The sequence below is a fragment of the Poecilia formosa genome, unplaced genomic scaffold (assembly GCF_000485575.1).
Source record: "Poecilia formosa unplaced genomic scaffold, Poecilia_formosa-5.1.2 Scaffold394, whole genome shotgun sequence".
NCBI classification, from domain to species: Eukaryota; Metazoa; Chordata; class Actinopteri; order Cyprinodontiformes; family Poeciliidae; genus Poecilia; species Poecilia formosa.
In genome coordinates this window covers 342,252-355,176 of record NW_006800333.1, presented here as the reverse complement: position 1 = coordinate 355,176, position 12,925 = coordinate 342,252, and the positions used below count along the sequence as shown (strand labels likewise).

General features: G+C 46.0%; 3 protein-coding genes across 6 annotated transcripts; all 3 read left to right on the top strand.

Annotated features, from left to right (window-relative positions):
• The first annotated feature begins 19 nt into the window (after positions 1-19).
• On the top strand, positions 20-3,061 carry rnf183 (ring finger protein 183). Its single transcript, XM_007576018.2, has 2 exons — positions 20-375; positions 1,394-3,061. The coding sequence occupies exon 2, from the start codon at positions 1,417-1,419 to the stop codon at positions 2,338-2,340; it is 924 nt and encodes a 307-aa protein (XP_007576080.1). The 5' UTR covers positions 20-375; positions 1,394-1,416; the 3' UTR covers positions 2,341-3,061.
• Positions 3,062-4,308: 1,247 nt separating this feature from the next.
• On the top strand, positions 4,309-5,516 carry LOC103154659 (uncharacterized). 3 transcript variants are annotated; one of them, XM_007576016.2, is made up of 2 exons: positions 4,309-5,072; positions 5,151-5,516. In XM_007576016.2, the coding sequence occupies exons 1-2, from the start codon at positions 4,479-4,481 to the stop codon at positions 5,199-5,201; spliced, it is 645 nt and encodes a 214-aa protein (XP_007576078.1). In that variant the 5' UTR covers positions 4,309-4,478; the 3' UTR covers positions 5,202-5,516. The 3 variants fall into 3 exon arrangements, with proteins under 3 accessions (XP_007576078.1, XP_016518380.1, XP_016518381.1); XM_016662894.1 differs by having other exon boundaries at positions 4,312-5,097; positions 5,147-5,516; XM_016662895.1 differs by having other exon boundaries at positions 4,312-5,100; positions 5,150-5,516.
• A 2,548-nt stretch (positions 5,517-8,064) lies between these two features.
• Positions 8,065-12,625, top strand: mgat1a (alpha-1,3-mannosyl-glycoprotein 2-beta-N-acetylglucosaminyltransferase a). 2 transcript variants are annotated; one of them, XM_016662893.1, is made up of 4 exons: positions 8,065-8,618; positions 9,227-9,298; positions 9,719-10,579; positions 11,485-12,625. In XM_016662893.1, the coding sequence occupies exons 3-4, from the start codon at positions 9,956-9,958 to the stop codon at positions 12,181-12,183; spliced, it is 1,323 nt and encodes a 440-aa protein (XP_016518379.1). In that variant the 5' UTR covers positions 8,065-8,618; positions 9,227-9,298; positions 9,719-9,955; the 3' UTR covers positions 12,184-12,625. The 2 variants fall into 2 exon arrangements, with proteins under 2 accessions (XP_016518379.1, XP_007576075.1); XM_007576013.2 differs by lacking the exon at positions 9,227-9,298.
• The last annotated feature ends 300 nt before the right edge of the window (positions 12,626-12,925 follow it).

Here is a 12,925-nt window from a genome sequence, read left to right as displayed (position 1 = left end):
GACGGGTATGCGCTGCAGCTCTGCTGGAACTCTCTTTCAGCTCTGGCGCCTCGTATCGGATCAGGTGAGTCTCATCACATTTATTCTGCAGGAAGGAGAACCGAGCGTTTTCTGGCTGAACGTCCTGGTTGAGCTGCAGCTGGTTGGACCGGTCTGACCAGAACACGGCGAGGGAGGGAGGGCGGGCGAGCGACAGGCAGAGAGAGACGAGGGTGTGAAGAAGACGATAAGAGCCCAGGTTTGTCAGTTCGGGTCAGAACCGCTGGGCTTTCTTTACTCAGTGATGAAGTTTTTTGATCCCAGTTGTCGCAGCAGGATTACCTGAGCGCCTGGAGCGGATTGGAGCACCGGATCGGACCTTTTCCGACTTATCAGGTCAGAATAACCAACCTGCACACCACACTGCAACACTGCTGAGGATTTCTGCCTAATTTCTTCTGCAAACAAACAGAACCAACTGACACGTAACTTCACACACATATGAGCTTAAGTCAATAATTCCTCAATATTCATAAAAACACGGTTCAAACGCTTCGCAGGAAAACATTTTTAAAAGTTTTAAACTTTTCACCTTAGATATAAAAATAATCCAAGTGAAATAAAGCAGTTTCCATTCAGTGCTTTGATATTTTTTTACTGTTATTAATAATATGATGGGACTCTACAGCAGGGAGCAGACAAACTAAAACAGAACAACATTTTGTTCTGAAATGCCTCCAACACACCTTACACACCTCGCCGTTTCAAAACCAGCTCTAAAAATGTCCTCAAGTTTTCTGGCTTTCAGAAAATAGAAATAGTCTTTATAATTCTAACTAAACTAAGACAAGAACAATTTAATCTGATTTAAGTACAGACACAATTTATTTTTATTTTTAAATAAACCGTAAAACTGTAAACAAATGTTACATTTAACTTTATTACAGAACGGTTCAGTTTGAAGCTGTTTCGACTTTCAAACATCTGAATGAAATTCAAGGATTTCAGCGCCTGGACAAACCCTGTGAACCGTTTTGATCCCCTGGCAGTTGTTTCACTGATAAGACTTGTTTTCCATAAAAGAAACTAATCTACCAGTGGAAACAGGACTTTATTGTGAATATTAGGGAATTATTGACAAATAAAATAGTTCCCTTTTAATTAGTTCTGTCTCATGTCATGTGCGTTAGGAACCAGACAGAAATACTTCGTAATATTTTGTGTTATTTAACTTCCTGTTTTCATGTTGGAAACAGAGTTTGATCTGCTGGTGGAACGTCCTCTAACCGAACCAGCAGGTCCCTGAGAAAGTTTAGTGAAAGGAAAACAAAAGGCCTTCATTAGTCACCTGTGTGCTTCGTCACCATGAGCCGGCGCTGCAGCATTCCCTAACTCAGCGTTCTGTCCTCCACAGCTGATTGGTGAAGGAGAGCCATCATGAGCAGACGGGACGAGGGGCCCCGAGACGAGGGGCTCCGGGGGTCCAGGATGGCCCAGAACGTCAAGCCTAAACCGGGCCAGCCGGCTCCCACCCAGAAGGACCGGCCCCAGAAGGCGCGGCGCTCCCGCAGCAGTGACTCGGAGCGAGGGAGGAGGCGGGAGCATCACCACGGTGACCGGCGCCGGCGGGGCCGCAGCGAGGAGACCCAGCGGCGGGACGGGAAGGGCACGGAGCGGCGGGACACGCCCCCCGTGGACATGCTGGGCGACACGGAGTGCGCCGTGTGCTTCTGTTCCTATGACAACGTCTTCAAGACGCCCAAGCTGCTGGCCTGCGGTCACACCTTCTGCCTGGAGTGCCTGGCACGCATCAACGTCACGTCGCCAGAGATCAAGACGCTGTCGTGCCCCGTGTGCCGCGTCCTGACCGAGCTGCCCCACGGCCGCGACCTGCCCCGCCTGGGCAACAACCAGGACATCATCGGCCGCCTGCCGGCCGACATGCGCCGCGCGCTGTCCGTCCGCTTCCAGCGCAGCAAGGGCCGGCTGCTGCTGAAGCACCCGCTCCCCGCCACCAAGCCCGCCGCCATCAACCTGCCCGTCAAGAAGCACCATGCCCCGCCGGCGGCCGCCCAGGGCGCCGACTTGGCCGCTGCAGAGGAGGGCAGCGCCCCGCCCACCATGGTGGACGTGGGCAGACCACCAAGCAGGATGAGGGGCCGCATGCGGCGCCTGTTCCACTCCGACCGCTGCTACTACGCCGTGGTGGCGTCCATCATCACCATCACCGTGGCGCTGATGATGGTGGGCATCCTAGCCTTCGTCATCATCCCCAGAGTTCCCATACTCAGCAGACCCAGCGGGAACTTTACTGGCTCCTCACATGAGAGCAGCGAGAACTTTGAACCGGACTCACCCTGAGGGGGCGGGGCCTGAGGGGTGCGCTGAGGTTTTACTCCGGGTGTGAAACGGTGAAGGAAGGAGGAATGAGGAAGAACAAGATGGAGGCTTTTTTCCCGGCTAAGCATGAAGAACTTTGACCCCTAAGGGGTCAGGAAGGACCACTCTGAGATTCTACTACAGGTTTGAAGCGGTGAAGGAATGAGGAAGAGCAAGATGGTGGCGTTTCTCCAGGCTGAATGTGAAGGATATGGCGTTCCATCTGTGACAATACATTGAAAAATTAACAGCAATAATTTATTATTTAACCATCACAAGAGAAAATATGGAAATGAATCTTTCAGTCATCTTTTCCCATTGTTCAGGCTCATTGTTTAGTTAGCAAATTAAATATTTAACTTCAAACTAAAAATGTTGTTCCAAGCTAAATATTTAATTAGAAAGCTAAATAATTAGCTAATTAAATATCTACTTTGAAACTGTGACATTTATAAATGAATGAATGTAAAACTGTAACATTTTCTCTTATGAAAATGGATAATTACTGGTTGGTTTTTGACTGCGTCTCTCAGCGACTTTCCACTGACAGAACCTGAATGTGAAACAGAATCAGGAGGAGAATCGACTCCAGAACATGCGAAGCACTTAAACCTCCTTATTTATACCCGGAACTCTAAACAGAAATCATGTACAGATATTGACAGGCATCAGATTCAATAAAACTGCTTCTATTCAAACGTTTCCAGGAGAATCTGAGTTATTTTATCTGTCACTTCCCAGAACCATGACACCGGACACCATCTGGTGGTGAAAGCACACCAGCTGAGAGCGGGTCCAGTTCGGGCTCAGCGGGTCCAGGTGGACCAGCTGGTTCCACCACATGCCGACCCGCTGCTTGATGCCGGGTCCATAACTCAGGGCAACAGAGAGCATGTGGGAATGTCAGGAAACATCCGGGCATCCAAATCAGATCCCACATTACAGGAACAACACCCGAAATAAACAGAAGTCCTTTTAATTTCAGCTACCTTCAGGTCTGGACTTTGACTAGACCATTGCAACATCTAGATTTGTTTCTTTTTCTGCCGTTCTGTTGCAGATTGTGAGTGTAGCTCTGAAAATCAGCTGCTGTCCATTTTTGTCTGGTGGAAAAAAAATAATCAGAAAATTTTAAACCTAAAGGAAGGGATATTTTATTATTTTAGTTAATTTAGTAGTTTGGGTTAAACCAGGGGTCTGCACTCTGGCTAAACAAATTGTCAACTAAAACACAAAAAGTCCATTAAATTTCCACAACAGTATTGTTTGTTTAAATCTATTTTTTTTATATAATTCTTTGGATCTTTAAGCTTTGTAGCATTTCTACGATCAACATCCTACTGAAGAAATTGTATCAAAAGTTATTTTTGCAAACTTATTTGATTTAAACCTAAAACTAAAAAATCTAAATAAAATCATTTGAGTTTGTGACTTTAATGTGATAAAATGTTTAAGTGTGAATATTTTCCTGTAGATTTTAGGAAACCTCACACTGGACCTTTAGCAGCTCAGGTTCTGGACCTCTCCACGTTTTGATTCCCAACTAAAATGCAACCTTTAGTTTTGTGAGTTAGGACTGGTTCTGCTTGTGTCTCGGGTTCCTTCAGGTTCCATCACATGGACGGTGATGGTTGTTCTGGACCCATCTGTGTCTGGTGGTTCTGGTGGCTCTGACACCAGCTGGAGTGCTCTACTGCAGTTTTTCCTTCCACTAACCTTTCTATTATGGAGCTTTGACAGTATTTTCTAGTTGCTGATGAGCCTTGTGGCCGTAACAACAGGTCTGGATTTTGCTCAGTCTTTCAGCTGCTGTGTTTCTGTCAGATATGAACTTTCTGAATGATAATTTCTCAGATTCTAGCTGAATATCCTGACTTGTGTAATCAGTGTTGTTGCTGTTCATGTGTTTCTCTGCTCTGGAAGCTAAATTAAGACCTTTGACCCAGTTTTATTTGGTGCTGAGTCTCATGACAGCTCCTTGAAGACACACCCCTGTGGGACAGGAACATGGCCCGGACCCCCCGGTCCTCCGCTGCTCCCCTCCTGTAGCCTCTCCAAGCCTCATTATGTGATTCTCTGCTCGGCTGCGGACCTCCAGGACGAACCGACTCCTTCTCTCCATGGCTTCCACCCCCTCCGCCTCGGCCCTGTCTGCCGTGCTCCGCTGCAGGGGGAACATCTGGACCCGGAACCCGCCGACCAAGCGGCCTGCCTCGGCGGCATACAGCCTCGGACTGGCCGGAGGGACGCTGCGCGACTCCCCGGCGCAGCGCGGCGGATCATCCCGCTGGTCCGAGTGGAGGATTCTCCGCCGAGGAGAGCGCCTGGTGTCGGCCGCAGGGCTCTCTGTCTGCTGCAGGCGGGATAGTAGCGACAGTGAAGCTCCGGCAGAAGAAGTTTTTAAGAAAAATCATAAATTATCTTCTTCCAAACTTTCCCAATCCTCGGCTTGTGGCGCCTCCAGCGACCAAAAGGCGCCACTGCAGCAGAGAGGAGACGTCTTCTCCAAAATAATCCACATCATTATCCCTGAAGCATCAGAGAGGATATGCTTCCAGGGCTTCATTCAGCTTCCAGCCAGAGCCCTGAAGCTCTCCGTCTGCATCAGCTCTGGGTTGAAGGTGCAAAACCCCGGTTCTTCCCTCCCCTCCTGGGTGTCCTGGTTCATTTTCTCAAAACGACAGATGAAGAGCGTCAGCACTGACCCAACACAGGTGAGCTTTTCTAAATGAAACGGAAACATTTCTGCAGTGCAGTGTGTGTGTGAAATCATACTGTTTTTCCTCTTTCAGGAAAACATGTGCAGTTCTGGCCGACCGACGACCCATGACCCACCTGACTGAGCTCCAAGCAGCCAGACTGCAGCCCCTCATTGATCTGCTTACATTTACTCACAGGTCTGGACTTCAGCCTGCTGGCGCCGTCAGGACACGCGTCGCTTTAGCTCCCGCTGAGTCAGGAAGCAGCAAACCGACGGAAAGCACAATCTAGTAAAACAATCTGATGAAATTCAAGCAGTGTCGTTATTTTTCCCTGCACAAAAAATCTGTTCAACACACAAAGACAATTACCACACATGGAACGGCTTTCATGTCATTTCCTTTGGCCATTATTAAAAATGGTGTTTCAGCTTCTGAAAATAAAATCTGTTGCATTGTTTCAAGTTTTCAGACAAGAAATATAAAAACATGTACGCATTCATTCATCCCTTTCTTACCTGCTGCTTACTCTGGTCAGGGTCAGAGGTCAGTCAGTTTATTAGTCTACTGCAGGGTCAACAAAGAGCCAGTTATGTATGCACACACCCAGTAAGGTCAAAGGCCAAGTTCTGATGTAGGGCAGAGCCGTCAGGAACCAAAAGGGAAAACACTACAGATTATCCAGACCAGGACTCTGGGAGCCAGGAGGTCCAGATGTTTCCACCTTGCACTCAACCTCCAGTGATCCATATGAACACATGAACATGGCTTCCTGTTGGTGTTACCAGGAAAAAGCAAAGTTCAGCTACCAACCTGGACCACATCTTCACTGGATGAATGTGGAAAAGAGTTTCAAAATGACCTGATTCTGTCTTTGAATGACTTTTATTATTTTAGTAAATCTAAAAATTTTCTGCAGTTAAATTATCCTTTTTTTCTTTACAGTGTTTGAAAAACAGGTTGGTCTATATTTTCTTTCTCCCTCTGAGCAGAAAGAGTTTGAAATGTAATCAGCCTTTCAGGAAACCAAAGCTTGAGTTTCACATCCAGTTGACTGTGAAATAAAACATTTTTTTTTTACCAACAGCTGCAGTTTTGTTCTGTTGTCGGTTTTTCGGTAGAAGTTTTTTGCATTGCAAAACCCTCCATGCTTCCTGTCTCAGCAAAACACAGAGAACCGCAAGAGTCTCATTAGCAACCAGGATCTGCTGATGAGACCAAAACCAACTTTAATTAGTTCTTCAGAAAACTGAGCGAAGCCAACTCAAGACTGAGATAAATATTTATCTTCTTCTGGATAAAGATTTCTGTTTTGATAAGCAAACATCTTTAGATTTTATGTGAAAATTGCAGAATGATGTCAGATTATTGCACAAAACTTAATATTTTTTTTATTTTTTTGCTTTTGCTTGAACTTCTCTATTAAAGTCAAAGTGAAAAAATGACTGAAACAAACTTTTTGAAATGTTTTCCCACCTAAAAGCTGGAATGCAGAAAGTTTCTACATCTCCTAATGAATCCTGGTTTGGATTCATTAGTTTGGTTTGAATCCAGCTCAGATTTCCCAGCTGGATTCCGACCCGCTGCTTGATGCCGGGTCCGTAACCCAGGGCAACAGAGAGCATGCAGGAATGTCAGGAAACATCCGGGCAACCGGATGACGGATTAACTCTGCCGTCTGCAGCTAACCCAACAAAAATGGTAATAAAATTTCAGTGGTAGATATCGGTTATCAGTTACCTCAGCAGTATTAATACTGGATATTGACATCGGCACTGATTGTAATATTGTTATATCCCTAATGAGAAGCTTCCCCGCAGCATGACTCCTCAGCTGCCGTACTTTCAGTGTACCGTCGCCTGAGAAACCACCTGATGGCCGTAGATCTAAAAACATCTGTCTGTCTGTCAGCAGTCCATAAATGTTGCTCCATGGGTCACTGAGAGTGTTCTTTGGTGACCTTTGACCTCTTCTGCAGGTTAAATTTTTGCTGTTTCACCTGCTCTTCCTTCCATCTGAAGGGTCGTTCTCCTTTTTCAACCATGACTTTCTGGATTTTGTTTTCATTTTTAAGCTTCAGAGCATTTTAGTTGACAAGCATCATTTCCTGTTTAGATGAAGTATGCAGTTCATTCAACAGATTTCTAGAATTTCCTATTTATCTCATATTTTCAGAGAAATAAATCATGACCAGCATGTCTGGTGCTCTCTTCCTCTAATAACCACAATAACTGCAGCAAATGACTTTCCATGTAGAAGTATCATGATGTTGGAGTGCTATGATTATGAACACAGACGTACAAATGCTTTGGATCCATCTGGATAAAATGAACAACAGATGGAGGGAGGAAGGTCTGAGTTTTCCCTCTATGACTCAGTCTTGGACAAACAAAGAAACAAACAACAAAGAACTGACTGACTGATTTACAGATTTATGAAAAACTGAGGAATGTATGGTTAGATGGGCGGATGGATCATTATTTATGGTTTTTAACCTTTATTATAGGAAAAACTCACTGGATGACACATTAGACTCAAACACAAACAGCACTTTCATTAAAATCACATTAGGACAAATATTTACATTCAGATGTTTCAGCCTCCAAATGACTGCAGCTTGTTGAAAATATTTGAAGAAAATATTCAGAATTTTTTACCTTCTTGTAAACATTGAAAATGATACTTAGAGCCCTAGGTGTCACAATTTAATAAGTCATCAAATAAAAATATATGCATTAAAAATATAAAACTAAATACTGAATCAGTTACATTTATTAGTTAATATATAGCGTTATATATTAACTAATAATCCATCAGCACTCTGTAGCTGATGGATTTCTGAGTGGAGGGATTGCTGTTTGGGTTCTTCAAATTTGTGAATTTCTGGATGTTTTCTTGTTTTATACTCCGATGTGTTTATGAAATCAGTTCTTCTTTAGTCAGAAGAACTTCTAAGGGTGGAAAACTGAAACCTGTTGCCCTTCATTCCTTCTCCAGATAACAGTCTTCCGAGTTTAGAGAAAAGAAAAGGCGACCAGCTCGGCCTGACAGAAGACTGAAACCTGAGCAGTAAACTGGAGCTGCTGCGAGCAGACATGGACTCGAACAGGAAGCTGCGGATTGGCTGGCAGGAAGATAAAAACTACCTCTCCTACATTTGCATTTCTTTCTTTAGCAGATAAAAACAGAAAAACGAGCCTCATTAATCTAACTTCTGTGAGTCTGAACTTTGTGTTCAGCTCGTCAGCCACCAGCAGCTGGTTTTCATTACTTTTAATTCCTTCCTTCCTCAAACTGTTGCATAACTCCTCAAGGTGACGGTTAGGGCGGGACTTCCGCCCGAGCACTCAAACAGGGAAGTCGTCGTGTTACTTTCCTTCAGCGTCACGGTCCTGCTCCGTGGGAAAAAAAACACGCTAACTCGGCGGCTGTAAGTTGCTCCAGCGGGAGGAAATCCGACGGGGGCGAGGTCCGCGCCACCTCCCGCCGCCGCGAGGTTCACCTGAGCCCGGCTGTCAACGGGGGAATGAGCCGGCAGGAGGCGGAGGGCGCTCCGGCAGGGTGAGAGCTTCTGGTGGGGGATCCGCGGCAGGCTGGCTGGGTGGCTGGGTGGGAGTGGGTCTCAATACCTGTGGAGCTTCAACAGGGTGGAAGCTACTGGTGGGCGACCCACAGAAGGCTGGTGGCGAGGATGAGTTTTAGTGTCTGTGGATATGTGGAGAGGATCCACGGCAGGCGGTGTGGGTCTGAGTGACTGTCTGTGGATCTGCAGCATTTATCGCATATTAAACATGTTTAAGCTTCAGCCCTTGTTGAGGCGATTTTTTATTTTTACCCAGTGAGCCTCGCGGATGTTTTACTGATTAATTGCACGTTGCGTTTCCGCCCCTTTAAGAGCAGCTTTTTGTTTGCTGTTGCAGGTTTTGCTCTGGTGATAAAGTAAACACTCCCATGTTCTCATTAATTATCTACTTTAATGCTGAGCAAATATCAGCAGATTGTTTCTGGAGGGTAGAAACAACAAAACAAGGAGTGGACTAGTCAAAGTTTCCAGGTTTCATTTCTTTCTTAATGTCAGGATTTGGCTCTAAAGTTTACTTTGAAAACCAAAATAAGCTCAAAGTTTTTATTTTTATTTTTCAAGCAGAATATTCTTTGTTTTTTTTTAGCTAAAAAAAGAAAAACAACCTTCACCTTCTGCTGGAACAACTGACCTTTGACCTGGACGGTTGTCATCAAAGGTTGTTGAATTTAATTCATTTTTGGTGATTTTTGAGTCACAACTTTTTACCGTTTCCTTTAACCTAAACCTTTAGTCATAAATTATATATATATATATATATATATATATAATTTTATAAGCAAATAACTTCTGTCGTCAATGAACCCATAATCTGGGTCACGGTTTTTTCTGGGTTAGAAGCTGAAGTATTTGGGAAACGCTGAGTTAGAGTTTAAGGAGCTCCAGGAGAGTGTGTGAGTGTGTGTGTCTTCAGTGTGTGTGTGTGTCTTCAGTGTGTGTGTGTGCTGTTTGCTTCCAGGTGATAAGGGAAAATCAACGTGGCGCAGCTGTCCGGATCTGTCCTGCGATGCGCTGCATTTGCATGCCTTCCTGCTCGGTTTGCCTCTGGTTTCCATGTTTCTGTTCTTGTTGTTTTCAGGTGAAACGGGAACCGAAAAACCAGGGATAATTACTCCAGGATGGTTGGGCTGTAATCCTGAAAACATGCTGGATTTCTTCCCCCTGGCGCCGCCAGCTGCACCCTGAGCCGGACACATCTGGGAACATGACTCTGTGATGAAACGGGACGAAGACGGACCCTCCCAGATCCCGTTCCTTTTGTCTGCAACCAGGACACTGCCTACTCGGAGCCAAGCTCTTCCCAGATCCCGGAGCCATGTTCCGGAAAAGAAGCTCTCTCATTCTATGTGGGACGTTCCTGTTTGTCACCTGGAACGCCGTGCTGGTGCTGCTGCTCTGGGGCAGAACGTCCCCGGGCCAGCCGGGTGCCGGGCAGCTGGATCCGGCCTCCATGCCCACCGATGACGTGGTGGGAGACGTGATCCGCGTCGCAGATTCCTTCGAATTGGAGCTGGAAAAGCAGAAGGAGATCCTGTCCCAGATCCTGAGCCACCGGTCGCTGTGGAAGCCGGCCAAAAGAAAGAGGGTGAAGGTCAACGTTCCCAGTCCGCCGGTCATTCCCATCCTGGTGATCGCCTGTAACCGGGTCACAGTGAGGCGCTGCCTGGACAAGCTGCTGGAGCTGCGGCCCTCTGCCGAGCTCTATCCCATCATAGTGAGCCAGGACTGCGGGCACACCGCCACTGCCGATGTCATCGCCTCCTACGGGGACAAAGTCACTCACCTGAAGCAGCCGGACCTGTCCGACATTCCCGTACGGCCCGAGCACAAGAAGTTCCAGGGTTACTATAAGATCTCCAGACACTACCGCTGGGCTCTGAACCAGGTCTTCCGGACCCTTTCTCACTCCTCCGTGGTGATCGTGGAGGACGACCTGGAGGTACCGACGTTCCCCGATACAGACACAAACATTTAACCAACTTATGATTGTCGGTTTATTCAATTAAAATTAGTTCTAATTGATTAACTAATAACATCTGGTTGGGCCAGTGTCCTGCAGCTTTTAGATGTCTCTGCTTCAGCACACCTGGCTCCAGGATCAGCTCGTTAGCAGAGCTTCAGCACTGAGTACAGGCATGTCAGCCAGGGGACGCATCTAAAGGCTGCAGGACTCGGGCCCTCCAGAAACGCAGTTTAAAACCACCGGCTTACATTTTCTTTCAGTGTTGTAATTTGACTGCCATCCAGCAGAGGGCGGTCATGAGTTAATCCACTTCATAGAGTTAAGTTTTAATATTCCTTTGAGAGAAACCACAGACAATAGTTCTGTTTGAACGTCTCTCTGTTAATGGGGATTGAAATATTTTCTTTTTCTTTTTTCTATTTAGTAACCCAAGAGGTTTGTGTCTTGTTACATTTTATAAATACATTAATTAATGTGAGATTCACAATTTTCTGTTTATCCAGTTTATATAGATGACACCTTTTCAGCTGTTTAACCTGTATTCATGCAGGTAAATTCATTGAGATTAAATTCTCACTTTCAGCAACAACCTGTTCAGAAAACATTCCAATAAACAACAGAAAACTGAAGGATATTATCAAACACAATCTATATTTTTTAATTCGGCGTATTCTGAAAAACGTAGCCTTTCATGTTATGGAAAGATGGTTGGCTCTCTTGATACAAGAGAAAACTCAGGTTTTTAATTAAACCTTAGTCGATCAATAAGATCAGCTTTAGATTAACTCATTAATCGATAACTTGTTCACCAGTTCCCTCCGAATCCTTCTTGTTTTCCGTCTCTCTCCTCAAGACATCTAATCATCCATCCTCTCCTGCAGGTGGCGCCAGACTTCTTTGAGTATTTCCGGGCCCTGCACCCAGTGCTGCAGTCGGACCCCAGCCTGTGGTGCGTGTCGGCCTGGAACGACAACGGTCGGGACGGGATGGTGGACCCCGGCCAGCCGGCGCTCCTCTACCGTACCGACTTCTTCCCGGGCCTGGGCTGGATGCTGCTCCGGGAGGCCTGGGAGGAGCTGGAACCCAAGTGGCCCGCCTCCTTCTGGGACGACTGGATGCGGCAGCCGGAGCAGCGGCGGGGCCGTGCCTGCATCCGGCCTGAGATCTCCCGCACGCTGACGTTTGGCCGGCAGGGCGTCAGCCTGGGCCAGTTCTACGACAAATACCTGAAGTTCATCAAACTGAACTCCAAGTTTGTGCCTTTCACCAAGCTGGACCTGGCTTACCTGCAGGAGGATGCGTACCGGACCAGCTTCACCAAGCAGGTGTACAGCGCCGCCGTGGTAACGTATGAAGACGTGAAGCAGGGCCGGCTGAGCGGCTCCGGACCGTTCCGGCTCCAGTACTCCAGCAAGGACAGTTTCAAGGTCATGGCCAAGAGTCTGGGCATCATGGACGACTTGAAGTCCGGCGTGCCACGGACAGGATACCGAGGTGTGGTCAGCTTCTTCTACAGGGGGCGGAGGATCTACCTGGCCCCGCCTCCTGGGTGGAGTCAGTACGATCCCACCTGGAGCTGAGGATCCGCAGAGCGTCTGACACATTCCACACCAAAGAGAAACAGGATTCCTCCTGTTTGCCTTTACAGATGCTGGATGTTTAGGAGGTTCAGCCAACACTACTCAGGTTTCCCTGCATCGCACAGCAGATCTGCTGTAAATCACCAGAGCTCTATTTTTCTATGATTCTGATTGTGCACATTGCAGCCACACATTTAATGCATCAGCCCAGTTTGCCTTATTGTCTTTAAATTATTGGAGTTGGTATGAGTTAATCCTGAGAAGGAAGCTGGTTCATCTAATCTGTGATTCTGTCTGCTGATGACTGCGATGAAACTAAATTCTGTTCTTCCTGCTCACATTTTGTCAGATGATTTTGTTTGGAATATTTGTTGCCTTGGAATCACTGTGGGGATTTGTATGTTTATTTTTCTTTTTTTAATAAAAACAAAATTAATGCAGAGTTTTTGGTCATAATGCAACTTTTTCTCTGTTATGATCTGTGACTCGTCTAATGTTCGAGCTCATTACTATTCATATCTATTTTATGCAAACTGTTAAGGTGGACCTTTTAATCTTGTATTTCTTTCCAAGCAGAGACTGCAAATTACTTCATATTTTGAAGTCTCAAGTACAATGTTTTATTCTTTTACATTTGATTAATTAAAAATGGAACTGGAACTTCAGCCCTCCAAAGAAAACCCAACAGTCATAAAAAAAAAAGTAAAAAGTTTTGATAATGACGCTGTGATCTGGTTGAAAG